The 14,113-nt window shown below is 53.7% G+C and overlaps 1 protein-coding gene across 4 annotated transcripts in view; it reads right to left on the bottom strand.

Moving 5' to 3' along the window:
• The window catches only part of SH2B3 (SH2B adaptor protein 3), a 45,971-nt gene that overhangs the window by 5,500 nt on the left and 26,358 nt on the right, over positions 1 to 14,113 (bottom strand). The window contains exon 1 of one of the 4 annotated variants that reach the window (XM_054528278.2): positions 11,295 to 13,162. The exons of the other annotated variants lie outside the window; for them this stretch is intronic. Coding sequence (XP_054384253.1) covers positions 11,295 to 11,420 — 126 coding nt within the window. The 5' untranslated portion in view covers positions 11,421 to 13,162. Of the gene's footprint in view, positions 1 to 11,294; positions 13,163 to 14,113 lie in introns of those variants that run through there. 4 annotated transcript variants of the gene reach the window in all.

Genomic DNA, 14,113 nt, shown 5'->3' with positions numbered 1-14,113 from the left:
GGGGAGAAAGAGGTAAGATAAGGAATGGACAGAAGTGGCCCCACTGGGCCCCCTCCATTCAGGTGTTCCTGGAAAATACTACAACCCCTAACAAACTGGGAGCAGGGGGATGGAAAGCAGAGGCAGGCCCAAAGGATGTTCCAGCAACTGTGGCTTCAGATGATCTGACCTCCACCTCAGCCCAAAAGGGCATAGCTTGGACTAGAGCTGCTAGTGCTGTTGAACTGACCCCCAAAACCAGATGCTTAACCTTGCTTTAGACACAGAGGTACCAGGTACCTCTGTTGGAAGGATCATGACCCAGTGGCCTGGCCACCACCTTTATCCCCCTTCCCCACCTGCAGGAGAGTCAATGAACAGTGAGGTAAGAGGGCAGCCTGGCAGGAGCAGGATGGCCACCTGGGCCCTTCCAGCAGGTCTCCTGGGAGCTCCCGGGCCTGCTCTGGTTGGCGGACACAACAGGCTGGGGGAGAGTAATGACCGCAGGAACGACCAACACTGGCCACAGCTTACTGCGGCCTCTCACTAGAAAGCTGCATGACTAGAAAATTCCAGCCTGAAGTGACCAGCACCAGCCAGGGCATTTTCATCTCCTACTCCCAGAGGTCCAGCAGCCAGGACGGGGCAGGCAGAGTGAGGCCTCGCATGGCATCCACACGGGCACTGGACACAGCACAGTGTGTAGGGAGTGGGGCCTCTGCGCTCTTGCCCATTTTCACAGCCAGCCAGCCCTGCAGAGCCTTCATTTCCTGTCTGCAAGATGGGTAAGGTGCGAGTGGCCACTTCCTTCTGCTACTTTTCCAGTTGGCCCTGCCTGGCCCCCACCCTTCCCCCTGGCTGCAGGCCTTAAGGATCACTGGGAGGATGTAGGCCAGGCCTGGAGGGGAACGGGCCTGGTCTCCCTTTCAGTTCCGCTCCAGGCCTAGTCCCCAGTGTCAGTGCTGAGATTAACCAGCAGAGCTGCCGGTTTCACTCTGACTCTGGCCCCTGCAAGCCAGCTCCACCCCCAGCAGCTGAGGAACTGCTGAGCATGCAGGCAGTGGTGAAAAAGAGGATTCCCCTCCTCACCCACAGCCAGCCTGGCTGCCACCTGCCTGCTGGCTGAGCACAACTCCGACTCCCCACAGCAACCCGTGAGAGCCGCCCAGGCCTAGAGCCACAATCTCAACCCAAGCCTGCCAAGTATCAGAGCCAGGGTCCACCACTGAGCTACCCAGTGGTGTGGGTGTCCTATGCCAGAGGCTCCAGCCAGGTTGCAGCGTGTGGGACATGGGGGCAGGACAACCCCTGCTGCAGTCGAAACCTTAGCCTGGACAGCTCAGGCTCTGGCCACTGCAGGGAAGCACCACCAGATGCCCATCTGATTAAGCTATATGGGGGGATGGGTGATGGGGGAGACAAGCTCAAACCTGGGGGCTGTGTCAGCAGCTGTGGGGGCTTTAGGTTCTCTCCTCTCACGTGCCCGCTACTCCACCTCCCTCAAAAGTCAAGCCAGGCCAGCAACAGCTGCTCCCTGGACCCAGCTTAGGCTACGCTGTGGTTGGGTGATCAAAGTGGCCAAATCATTTCAGGTATTTGTGGTTTGAACAGTAGAATGTCACCTACCACATCCTGCAGCGTCTATTTCTGGGGAGCAATCTTCTCCATTCCCAGCATCTAAACAGATGGCTTCTGTTTGTTATGGCCACTGGCTTCAGTGGGAACAATCTATTTCTTTCTTTGCTCTGGCTGCTAGGAATCTCAAAGTCAAAGATGCAGGCCAGCTCTGACACTACGCCAACAGTAGGACTTGTATTTATTTCATCAGCTAACTTTATCCCAGATGTTATCGTTCTTTTACCCTCTAGGGTTTTTTGTTTTTGTTTTTTTGAGACAGAGTCTCACTCTGTTGCCCATGCTGGAGTGCAGTGGTGCGATCTGGGCTCACTGCAACCTCCACCTCCTGAGTTCAAGCGATTCTCCTGCCTCAGCCTCCGCAGTAGCTGGGATTACAGGCGCCTGCCACCACACCCAGCTAATTTTTGTATTTTTAGTAGAGATGGGGTTTCACCGTGTTGGTTGGCCAGGTTGGTCTCGCACACCTGACATCAGGTGATCCGCCTGCCTTGGCCTCCCAAAGTGCTGGGATTTCAGGCATGAGCCACCACGCCGGGCCCTACCCTCTAGGTTTTAAGATTCAGCCCTGACCCTGCCACTTCCTATACAACCCTGGACAAGGGGTTCAGCTCTCCATGCCTTAGTTGTCATCTGTAAGTCAGCTCATTTTTTCACAAGGTGAGCTAACACAAGCGAAAGGCGTGACTTGCACAGCTGTTGTTAACAGGCCAGTGAGTAAAGCCTGCTTGGGTCCCACTACACTACTGATAGCATGACAGTCCCCTCTGAGTGGCCCAGCCACTGGGTACACCCCCAGCTTCTCTCAGCCTTACAGAACTATTGCCCCATTTTGTCACATGCTCCCTTACCATCCTGCAATAAATTCCACGTAATATAACCAACATACCACCCTAACTAATACTACCCTAACTAATACCACCCTAACTAATACCACCCTAACTAATTACAAGACAGGGACAACAAAGGAACATCACTTAGCCAAAATAAAACGTGCTTCAGTGCAACTGCAGACAACACAAACAACTACTTGGCTGCTTCTGAGTTTGTTGTGAAAAGAAGGCCAAGAACATAAGGGAGCCAAAGGGCGGGGGAGCCAGGAAAGCCAGCCTGGTTCCAGATCCACCCAGGGCCCACATGGAAATGCAGTTCCAGGCTCCCTTCAAATGGCCCTGTGCTGTGATCAGTCCCCCTGCAAAGGTCTCTGAGCCACAGTCCCGTCATCTGAGAAGTGGAGATGAAACAGCAGCCTCGGGGGGGCACGCAGCTCTCCCTGACTCCCGCCTACCTGAGCATCCTTCTTTCTCCCACCTGGCTGTTCAGCCCACCTGGAGGGAATGTGATGGGCTGGAGGCAACAGGCCCTTCCTCTCTAGGCCTCACTTGCCCTCATGCTATCACCTGGAAACTGTCTTGCTACCTACTGCCCCTTCTGTGTGCTGAGGGACAGGGGACCTGTCTTGGCACAAATGTTTATAGGGCCAGGATGGTCCTTCTAGAGTCTTCCGAGGTACTGGGCCACACCCCACCCTGCCAGGTCCTCACAACCACCTTGAGTGGGGTCTGTTACTGGCTTTGCCCTCAGGCATCCAGCAGAGTGACTGGCCAGGCCCTCATGGAGCTTCCACGTTAGCAAGGGCTGAGACAGGCAAGTGGGGGCAGGGCAGGGCTGGACACACCAGTCAAAGGCCAGAGCCCTGGTGGCATGACCACACCTATGTGGAGAGCAAGGCTGATGGCATGGCCTCCCCTGGTGAGAGAGCAGGAAGAGGCACAGGTGAGCCTGCCACAGCAGCCCCCAGAAGCCACCATGGGGCTTCAAGGCTGTGGGAATCAGCTTGAGCTTTTTCTAAGGTGGGGAAGCTCATAACAGGAGCAGGCCTGCTGGCTGTCCCCCTCCTCCTGGGACGCTAGAGGGCAGGACACAGGGCAGCATCTGACACACCCCAGCAGCAAGGGCCTGACCCAGACCAGCCTTGGGGAGAGACCGCCCACCCCCGGGAACCCCCAGGCCACACTAGCTCCCTGGTGGTCTTACCTTCCCCAGAGCCTTTGAGCCCACATTCATCTGTACAGCAGCAGTGGGACAGGCCTCAGTCAACCCTCCAGCACCAGCCACGCCTCTGCCACATCTATGCCCTCAAGGAGGCATCTGGCGGCCTGGGTCTAGCTCTGCAAGTGGTTAGAAGAGCCCTAGCTCTACCACTTACTTAACCTTTGAAACCTTGGGCAGGACACTAACTGGAGGTTCAGTTTGCTTTCAGTAATAGGGGGCCCGTAAGCAGGTCCTGTTGACCTTCTTACTGGAGGAGGAGAGGGAGGGGGTCTGAAAAGGCGCAGAGCAAATTCCAGATCCTGTCCTGGATGGCTGAATCCCTCACCCCAGCCCAGAACCTGAAGTGGATGCTGCCAGGATGGATGAATGGATGAATGAGCATTATTATGGAAAATACTTAATCCAAGCTTACTGTCTGGTATCAAAAAGTTAACCTACTTGGGAAGCTGAGGCAGGAGAATCACTTGAACCTGGGAGGCAGAGGTTGCAGTGAGCCGAGATCACACCACTGTACTCTAGACTGGGCGACAGAGTAAGACCCTGTCTTAAAAAAAAAAAAATTCCTTGCCTCCTTCCACAAATGATTTTAGTCAGGTTAGAGACACCCAGAAAGAGCTGGGAGGGAGACAGCTGCTACAACACAGACAAGAGTCCCTCTTGCCACAGATTTGTCTCTGAGCTTCCTGGCAGCCAATGCAAAGGATTCTCCAAAAGAGGACAGTCATTTGTGGACAGAGAATGCTGCTGCTTAGCTCCATTAAAGACTCTGAGAAGTCCTGCATTAGAGAAACCTATTGAACCCATGCATTACCCAGACTTTGACCTCTTTCATAGACGTTATTACCATCCCAAGGTAATATGGGATTGAGGTGAGAAAGGGTCCTCACCTTGCAAACTCTCCTTAAACATGGTGCCTCTCAGCCATTCTCTGGGGTGGGCAGCATCAAGACTGAGCCTAGTTGCTAAAAGCCACCCAGTATCCTGCCCAGAAATCCCTCAGGGCTACAGAACCATGCAGCAACTCCACCACCCTGAGGTTTGGGACACTTAGTCCTGCGCTTGAGTCCCAACTCTGCCTTCTCTTCCATAGATAAGTGACTCACCTCTCCTAGCCTCAGTTTCCAATTTTTTTGTTTTTTTAAAGAGATAGATAGGGTCTTGCTCTGTGGCCCAGGCTGGCTCACTGCAGCCTCAAACTCCTGGGGGCTCAAGTGAGCCTCCTGCCTTGGCCTCTCAGGTAGCTGGGATTACAGATACATGCCACCACATGTGGCTGATTATTTTTTTTGTAGAGATAGAGATAGGATCTCGCTATGTTGTCCAGGCTGGTCTCAAACTCCTGACTCAAGTGATCCTTCTGCCTCGGCCTCCCAAAATAAGTCTCCACGCATGTGTGTGTGTGTGTGTGTGTATTTTGTTTTTGAGGCAGGGTCCCTCTCTGGTGTGTGTGTGTGTGTGTTTTGTTTTTGAGGCAGAGTCCCTCTCTGGGGTGTGTGTCTGGGGGGGTGTGTGTGTATATGTGTGTTTTGTTTTTGAGACAGGGTCCCTCTCGCTTGCCCAGGCTAGAGTATAGTGGCACATACTAGCTCACTGCAGCCTTGACCTCCTGGGCTCAAGCAAGAGTCTGCATTTTCTAAGATGGGATAATAATGCCACTACCCTCCCCTGAGAATATGAGCATAGTGTGTGCAAAAGAGCTCCCGGGGGTATGGAAGGATGTCAGGGGAATGGTAAGGCAGGGAGGAGCACAGGGCCTTAGGAGCTCAGCCTTAAAGAGAGACTTGGGAGCAAGAAGGCCCTTCTCTGGGGCAGCCCTCCTGAGTTGTCACTCCCCTGCTCCCATGCACCAGAGGCTCAAGAAGGCCTCCCTCTTCCTTTTCCATCTTTGGGTCTTGGCCCGGCACAGAGAAAGGGGCAGTAGTGTTTGCTGAATATTCTCCGAAGTGGAGATGGTGGAGAAAAAGGCACTGGAAGTTAAGGGAATAGCAAGAGCCAACACCCAGAGGGCAGAAGGCACAGCCCCAGGCTAGAAGACAACAGGGACTTGACTGTGGCTGGAAATGACGCTCACAGACCCCACACCACCCTTTAGTGAGCATCTGCTGTGTGCCAGGCATTGGAACCTGGGTGGCCCACCAGCGGTTTCCAGATTGTGGAATTCACAGGCCGGCAACATTTTTCAAAAAGTTTTCCAAGAGGAAGTCACAGAAATGAGCATCACACCGTCAAGGACACGACGAAACCAAGTAGGACGTCATGGTTCCAGAGCAAAGGACAATCCTGGGCAACATGGACAGTGAGATTTATGAAGGAGAAGCCTCACCACCCTGCCCCGGGCCATCTCCGTGCAAGGAGCAGTGTGTGTGAGCCTCACGTGGCCCTCGTGTGCCTTCACCCACTTCACAGATGAGAAGGCTCAAGAGACCTCCAAGGGGGAGTGAACACAGCACAGGGTGCTTCTATGACCTGCTGGCACAGGACCTCTGGAAGGGAGTTGGGAATCTGCATTTTAACATGGGCCCTGGGTGGATCTGAAACCCACCGGCGTCTGAGCTGGCTGGGGTCTGAGGGAGGTCAAGAGAGCTGGGCAGGGAGGCCTCTGTCCCCCATCTTCCCCCAGATGCCAGGGAGCCACAGAAGATGTGCAGGAGGGGAGGCAGGGCCCATCCCTCAAAGGCAGAAAGTGGTGGATGCTGGGAGCCGAGCAGCCAGGATTCCAGTCCCAGACAACTGTTAGGGGAAAAGAGGGTATTCACAAGGAGCCCCCGGTGAGGAGAGAGGAGCCAGGCTAGAAAACAGTGTGACACCTGGGCCCTCTGGGAGTTGGGCAGCATCAAAAACTGCCATCTGTCCCATCAGACTATGCCCAAGTCTGTCCAGAATTAGCTATTTCCACCCCCACCACGCTGCTCCAGCCTACCCTCCTCTGCTCAAAATTCCCCTGCAGCTACAGGAGGCTGAAGCAGGGAGGTCAAGGCTGCCGTGAACTATGATGGTGCCACTGCACTCCAGCCTCGACAACAGAGCAAAATCCCATCTCAAAAGAAACTCCCGGCTGGGCGCAGTGGCTCACGCCTGTAATCCCAGCACTTTGGGAGGCCGAGGCGGGCAGATCACAAGGTCAGGAGTTCAGGAGTTCAAGACCAGCCTGGCCAATATGGTGAAACCCTGTCTCTATTAAAAATACAAAAATTAGGCCAGGCGCGGTGGCTCACACCTGTAATCCCAGCACGTTGGGAGGCCGAGGCAGGCAGATCACCTGAGGTCAGGAGTTAGAGACCAGCCCGACCAACATGGAGAAACTCTGTCTCTACTAAAAATACAAAATTAGCCAGGTGTGGTGACACATGCCTATAATCCCAGCTGCTCGGGAGGCTGAGGCAGGAGAATCGCTCGAACCCAGGAGGCAGAGGTTGTGGTGAGCCAAGATTGTGCCATTGCACTCCAGCCTGGGCAACAAAAGCAAAACTCCATCACACACACACACACAAAAAGTGCAAAAATACAAAAATTAGTCGGGCATGGTGGCAGGTACCTGTAGTCCCAGCTACTTGGGAGGCTGACGCAGGAGAATCACTTGAACCCGGGAGGCAGAGGTTGCAGTGAGCCAAGATTGCGCCACTGCACTGCACTGCAGCCTGGGCGACAGAGCAAGACTGTCTCAAACAAACAAACAAACAAAAAAAACTCCCCTGTGGTCCCCATCTGAGAGACCCCTGTTACCTCCTCAGCCTCTTGGGCCTCCCTCCCTGGCTCTGATCCAGCCACACTGGCCTCCACTCTTCTTCAGTGTGCCAGGTGCACTCGGGGCCTGTGCCCTCAGAGAGGCAGCTCACCCCACAGCTTCACAAATACAACTGCTTCTCAAAGTGTCATCTCCTCAGGGAGGCCCTCCCTGACCACAGTATCTAAATCCCGAGTCGCAGAAGCCCCTTCACTTCCTTCCCTGCCTCTTGTCCTATGAGCTGGTCTTGCGCATTCCTTGATGCAGGTCTCTGCCGTGACTTGGCTTTGCTCACGTGGTGTCCTTGGCCGTGAGCCAGTGCCTGCTAGGTGGTGGGTGCTCAACATTCATCATAAGCAAGCCTTTTGCTGGCCAAGCATCCTTTGTGCTGGGTAACGGGAGGCACAGGGGATGATGGCCCCTACTGCCATCCCCCACCCCAGTGACGACCATGAGTGATAGGGATGCTACAAGCCAGTGCTCTCAGGGCTGGGGTGGGCCTCCCAGGGCCCCTCCAGCTGGCCAGGGAAGAAGGCAGGCTGAAAGGCAGGCGCAGGTGTGTCAGCCCCCGACCTCCCCGCAAGGGCACCATCAGGAGCCCCCATGCTACAGACTCTAGGAGGCAAAATCACGTGGTGCCCCAGCCATGGGGAAGAGCCAAGTGGAGCCAGGGCTCCAATCCTCATCTGCCCACCCCCAGCCCCAGCACCCCCAACACCTGGTCTCCCTCCAGCCGCCTTCCCGCCCACACCTTCTCCTGCCACCCAGCCCCTGCATTTGTGATGCCCTGCCTGACCCAAACTGCATGTCCCAGCAGAGAAAACCTCCTCTCCTCCAGGGAGCCTTCCCTGACCACTAAGTCATGATTAGTGCAATTCCTGTGCCTCTCCCTCAGCATTGAGCTTATCGGACCGGCCATGGTTTCCTGATGACGCAGCTGCCTCCACCGTCTGACTGGGAGAGTTCCTCTTGGGGTTGGGGTGGGCACCAAACCTTGCTGCCAGCTGAGGCCCAGCCCTGGGGCAGGCCCAGAGGAGGTACTTGGAGGGTTTGCCGGGTGGATAGATGGATGAGCACCTGGGTAGGTACCTGGGACCCCCGAGCTCTCAAGTGCCTGGGAAGCAGAGGGAGGTATGGGGTGTGATGGGTGATCTCAGCCCCCTTTTCCCCAGCTCCTTGGGGGGCAAACTGAAGGCAATGTGCCAGTTCCAGTGACTGAATCAGAGTGGGAACTACAGGCCACAGGGCACTTCTCTGCTATGCCCCCCACCAGGACCCCAAGCCCGGCCCCTCCTTCACAGACCCTTCAAATGCCGGGCCCCGAGCAAATCACTTTGGCCCGTTGTGCTTCAGTTTCCTCACCTGTAAAATGGGGATGATAATGGAACCCACTCCTTGGACTTGTGCGAGTGAGCCTGCCTGCTGCCCTGAACGCCCAGTGGGCCCAGTCCACAGGGCAGCGGCTCCTAGACCCCCACCACCCTGTTCATTATGGGCCAGATCCCCCCTTGGTCTGCACCCTGCTGCCTCAGGTGCCCTTTCCCCACAGGGGAGGAGAAAAGAGAAAGGAGAAGCTTGCAGAAAAGCCACATGGCTTCCAGAAAAGCCCTTTCCTGGCAAGAGCACCCCAGTGCCAGAAACAGAAACCTCCACAGCCAGAAACATCCCCCTGCTTCCCAGACATCTGAGGGCTTTGGGGGTCCCAGGCCCCTACCCAAGTGCTCATCCATCCGTCACCCAGCAAACCCTCCAAGCACCTCCTCTGGGCCCAACCCAGGGCTGGGCCCCCACTGGGAGCAAGGCTTGGTGCCGACCCCAACCCTGAGAGGAATTCTCCCAGTCAGATGGTGGAGGCAGAGACAGACATGGTGAGTGTGACACCCCCAAATACAGAATCCCTGTTCAGAGTCAGATCCCCCCTCCAGGTAGGTGGCACCCTAGCTCACACCGAGTGAGTGTGGTATGGGCAACAGGACACACACTAGCCTGCTTTTCCCGTGTTATGTGTGTGGTGGGAGGGGGCAGGGAAGTGATTAGCCAGACATGCTGGGACAGACAGGACTTGGGGACCTGTCTAAAACCGCACCCGGAGTGAATTCCCCTCAGTTCCCATCATGGTCCTCCTGCATGTCAGAGAATCACAGGGACACAGACACAAAGACCCCTCTCAGAGAGACAGCGACCACCCCCAACACAGAATCATGATGGCAAGGACACAGAGCCCCTTTCAGATGCTAGAGTGGCCTCCCTACAGCAACAGACACCCAGAGGAGGACCTTCACGCAGGGAAAGACAGCCCCCACCACACCTGCTTCCAGACCAGCCCAGAGTCCCCAGCAGCAACATGGTCCCCTCCTCAGATATGGATGCCGACTCCACCAGGTGGCCAAGGGTGGAGGGGCCAGTTACACATGGCCCCTGCAGCCTGCTGTGAGGATGATGGGACACTCCTACTCTCGGGTCGGCCACAGTGGGGCTATGCGTAAGGCCTGGAGACAGTGGCTTATGAGGGATGATGCCTGGAAAGCCCTACACTCCCTACCCCGCAGTGGGCACCTTCCCCAGCACTCTCATCCCAGTACATGGACAGGAAGTCCAGGCCCCATCCAGCCCACCTGGCTGGGAGGAATGTCCTGGGATGGGCCTTGCAAGGAACAGGATGGAAGGAGGGGAGCCACACCCCCAGGGCCTTTTCCCTCCACACCTTCACTCAAGCCATGCCCTCCGCACAGGGGACCATTCTGGCCAAACCACTGGGCTCTCAAGTGCCAAATAAGGACAAACAACTGTCAGGCACCGGGAGCTGCGCTGCAGTGACAGCCAGCGGACCAGCACACGGCACAGGGCATGCAGCAGCTTCCATCCACCCGCCCTGTCCCCAGCAGGCCTGAGCCACTTCTGAGGACAAGATGGCATCTCTGGGCAGCGCTCAGCTCCATACACGGCAGGGCCACCAGACCCCACTCCAGGCCTGGTCCCAGCACACCTCCCCTGCTGCATGCCAGCTGCCGTCAGTCCACGCCTCACACGACCACATCCTGCTCCCAGCTGTCCCCATAGGAATCCTTCCTGCCCCCATTGTGGCCAGTCTGGCTAAGCCCAGCACCCCTGCCCTTGGCCACACCTTTTTCAGGTGACGCCTTCTGCTCCTCACCACCACAAGGCCATGGACGCCCCAAACCAGGAGTGCCAGGCTGTGCTGGCCTCCAGACAGAAGGGAGAGCAAGCAGCTCCCTTGGCAGGGAGGGGGCAAGCCCGGCTCCCTGCAGTGGGTAGGGGTTGTTCACACCTGTAATGAGCGCTTTGGGAGGTCAAGATGGGCGGATCGCTTGAGGTCAGGAGTTCGAGACCAGCCTGGCCAACATGGTGAAACCCTGCCTCTACTAAAAATTCAAAAATTAGCCAGGCGTGGTGGTGCATGTGTAGTCCCAGCTACTCAGGAGGCTGAGGCACGAGAACCACCTGAACCTGGGAGGCGGAGGTTGCAGTGAGCCGAGATTGTGCTACTCCACTCCAGCCTGGGCTACTTCAAGACGCCCTCTCAAAAACAAAAACAAAAAAACACCAGTGAGGACTGTAGCCAGGCCCCGCATCTGTGACGATCACAGAGGGTACCATGGGGCCCCAGGGCTGGGTCTACTGTAGCACACACCAGTGGGGCCAGGTCCCCAGGCTTGAATGGGGCACCGACGGCCCAACCCCCTGCCACAAAGCCAGGACCAGCTCGGGGAAGCCCCGGCCAAGCATCTGCTCTGCACCGGGTGTGGGTGGAAAAAGATGTGGTTAAGAAACAACAAAAAACCTCTGTCGCCCATCTCGGGTGGGGGGAGTGCACCAGAGGAGAGGGGACTTGTCACCACCAAGATCCCCAAAGCCCCAGACAACGGTAGCTACTGCCTGCCTTCGAAGAACGATGATTCAGAAGAAGAGGTGAGAGCAAGGGCTTCTGGGGCGGTGGGGCTCCCAACCAACTGGCACAGCCAGGCCAGGTCCTCCTCCAGCCACGGCACAGCACCGGGAATCCCATGTCCTTCTGAGCTCCACCCGGCACGGACTCTCATTACTATCATTTTAGCTCCTGTTTACTGAACGTTTACCATGTCACAGGCCTTGACACACAGCCTCTCACTGACATCACAAAACAACAGGAAATCACACCAGCCACATATAACAAAAGCCAGCTGGATTAAATAATTAAAAGTGAAAAAGGAAACCAAGACAGAACTAGAATAAAACCTAAATAATTATTTATCTGATCCTGGGTGGGGAAAGGCCTTTCTAAGGTAAAAAAGCAAAGAATAAAACCATAAAGGAGAAGATCACTGGATTTTACTGCCTGGAACTTGCAAACCCCCATAGGCCAAGAAATGCATGAACAAAATTGAAAAGTCAAATCGGAAACCAGGGAAATATTTGCAACATGGGACAGAGCTAATATCCGTGCCGTGTAGTGTTCACAAATCAAGAAAAAGGCAAGCAGTGCAGGAGACAAACATGCTGAGTAAATAGCCTGATAAATCACAAGAAATGTGTATGACCAAGGAACAGAAGAGAAACAGTCGAACTCCACGGGGACAGAAAGATCAGTGGTTGCCAGGGGCTGGAGGCAGGGAGTTTTGGGACTGACTGCTCCAAGGTTTTTTTCTAGGGTGATAGAAATGTTCTGGATTAGATAGTGGTGATCATTGCACAATTGTTTAAATATACTAAAAGCCAATGCATTGTACAATTTAAACAAGTGAATTTTACGGTATATGAATCATATCTCAACTTTTAACAAAGAGAAATGGTCACACTTAGGATAAGATAACCACTTTTCATACAGAAGGTGGCAAAGGTTTTTAAAATAATACCCAGTGCTGGCACCACTGGCGACAAGAAGATATATGGGTGTGACCTTTCTGGAAGGCTACTCAAAAATAATGTATCAAAAGAATAAGAAATGGCTATTAGGCAGATGAAAAGATGCTCAACACCATTTGCCACTAGGGAAATGCAAATGAAAACCACACTGAGGCTAAACCCGGTAGCTCACACCTGTAATCCCAGCATTTTGGGAGGCTGAGGTGGGAGGACTGCTTGAATCCAGGTGTTCGAGACCAGCCTGGGAAATATGGTGAAACCCCAGCTCTTCAAAAAACAAAAACAAAACAAAACAAAACAAAAAACCACATCACGTAGTGGAGTGAAAAACAAAAATTAGCTGAGTGTGGTGATGTGTGCCTGTAATCCTAGCTACTCAAGAGGCTGAGGTGGGAGGATCACTTGAGCCCAGGAGTTTGAGCCTGCAGTGAGCTGAGATACTGCCACTGCACTCCAGCCTGGGTGACAGAACAAGACCCCATTTAAAAAAACAAACAAAAAAAACACCATACTGAGAAACTACTTCACACCCTTTAAGATGGCTGGGATGGCTACAATCAAGAAGACAGACAATAACAAATATTGGCAAGGACGTGGAGAAACTGGAGTCCTCTCACGCAATGATGATGGGAATATAAAATGGTACAGTTGCTTCAGAAAACAGGTTGGCAGTCATATTTATTTTATATATAGTCATTTTTTTTTTTCTGAGTCAGAGTCTCACTCTGTTTCACAGGCTGGAGTGCAATGGCACGATCTTGGCTGGCTGCAGCCTCCACCTCCTGGGTTCAAGTGATTCTTCTGCCTCAGCCTCCTGAGTAACTGGGATTAAAGGCATCCACCACCACGCCCAGCTAATTTTTGTATTTTTAGTAGAGACAGGGTTTCACCATGTTGGCCAGGCTGGTCTCAAACTCCTGACATCAAGTGATCCACCTGCCTTAGCCCCCCAAAGTGCTGGGATTACAGGCTTGAGCCACCGTGCCCAGCACAATGTAATTAAACATAGAATTACTATATGCCCCAGCAATTCCACTCCTAGATGTATCCCAAGAGAAATGAGAACACAGATCCATACAAAAACTTGTCCACAAATGTTCATAGCAGCATTATTCATAACAGCCAGAAAGTGGAGATAACCTGATGTCTATTAAGTGAGAAACAAATAAGCAAAATGTGGCAAGTCCACACAATGGAGTATTTTTCAGTCATAAAAAGGAACAAAATACATGCTATAACTTCGGTGAACCTCGAAAACATGATGCTAAGTGAAGGAAGCCAGACACAAAAGGCTGCATAGTCTGATTCCACATATGTGAAATGTCCAGAATAGACAAATCCCTGGAGACAGAAAGGAGATGAGTGGTTGCCAGGGGCTGGGGAGGGAAGTACGGGGAGTGACTGTTCATGGGTACAAGGTTTCCTTTTTTGATGACGAAAATGTTCTAAAATTAGATTATGGTGAGGGTTGCACAACTCTGTAAATATACTAAAAACCAATGAATTATACGCTTTACACAAGCGAATTGTATGGTTTGTAAATTATATCTCAATAAAGCTTTGAGAGCAAGAACGGATCAGAAGTGCTCATAAAAGCCTTGACCCAGCACTCCCCTTCTAGGAACTGAGCAGAAGAAAATCATCGGAAGTGGGCACCAAGACTGACATAAGGTGTTCATCCCAGGGTCATCTATACCAGCAAAAAAGTTAGAAATGGGTTGGGCGCGGTGGCTGTAATCCCAGCACTTTGGGAGGCTGAGGCAGGCAGCTCACCTGAGGTCAGGAGTTTGAGACCAGCCTGGCCAACATGGTGAAACCCCATCTCTACTAAAAATACAAAAATTAGCCAGGCGTGGT

The sequence above is a fragment of the Pongo abelii genome, chromosome 10 (genome assembly GCF_028885655.2).
Source record: "Pongo abelii isolate AG06213 chromosome 10, NHGRI_mPonAbe1-v2.0_pri, whole genome shotgun sequence".
Classification (NCBI taxonomy): domain Eukaryota; kingdom Metazoa; phylum Chordata; class Mammalia; order Primates; family Hominidae; genus Pongo; species Pongo abelii.
This window is presented reverse-complemented; position numbering and strand designations above follow the sequence as displayed.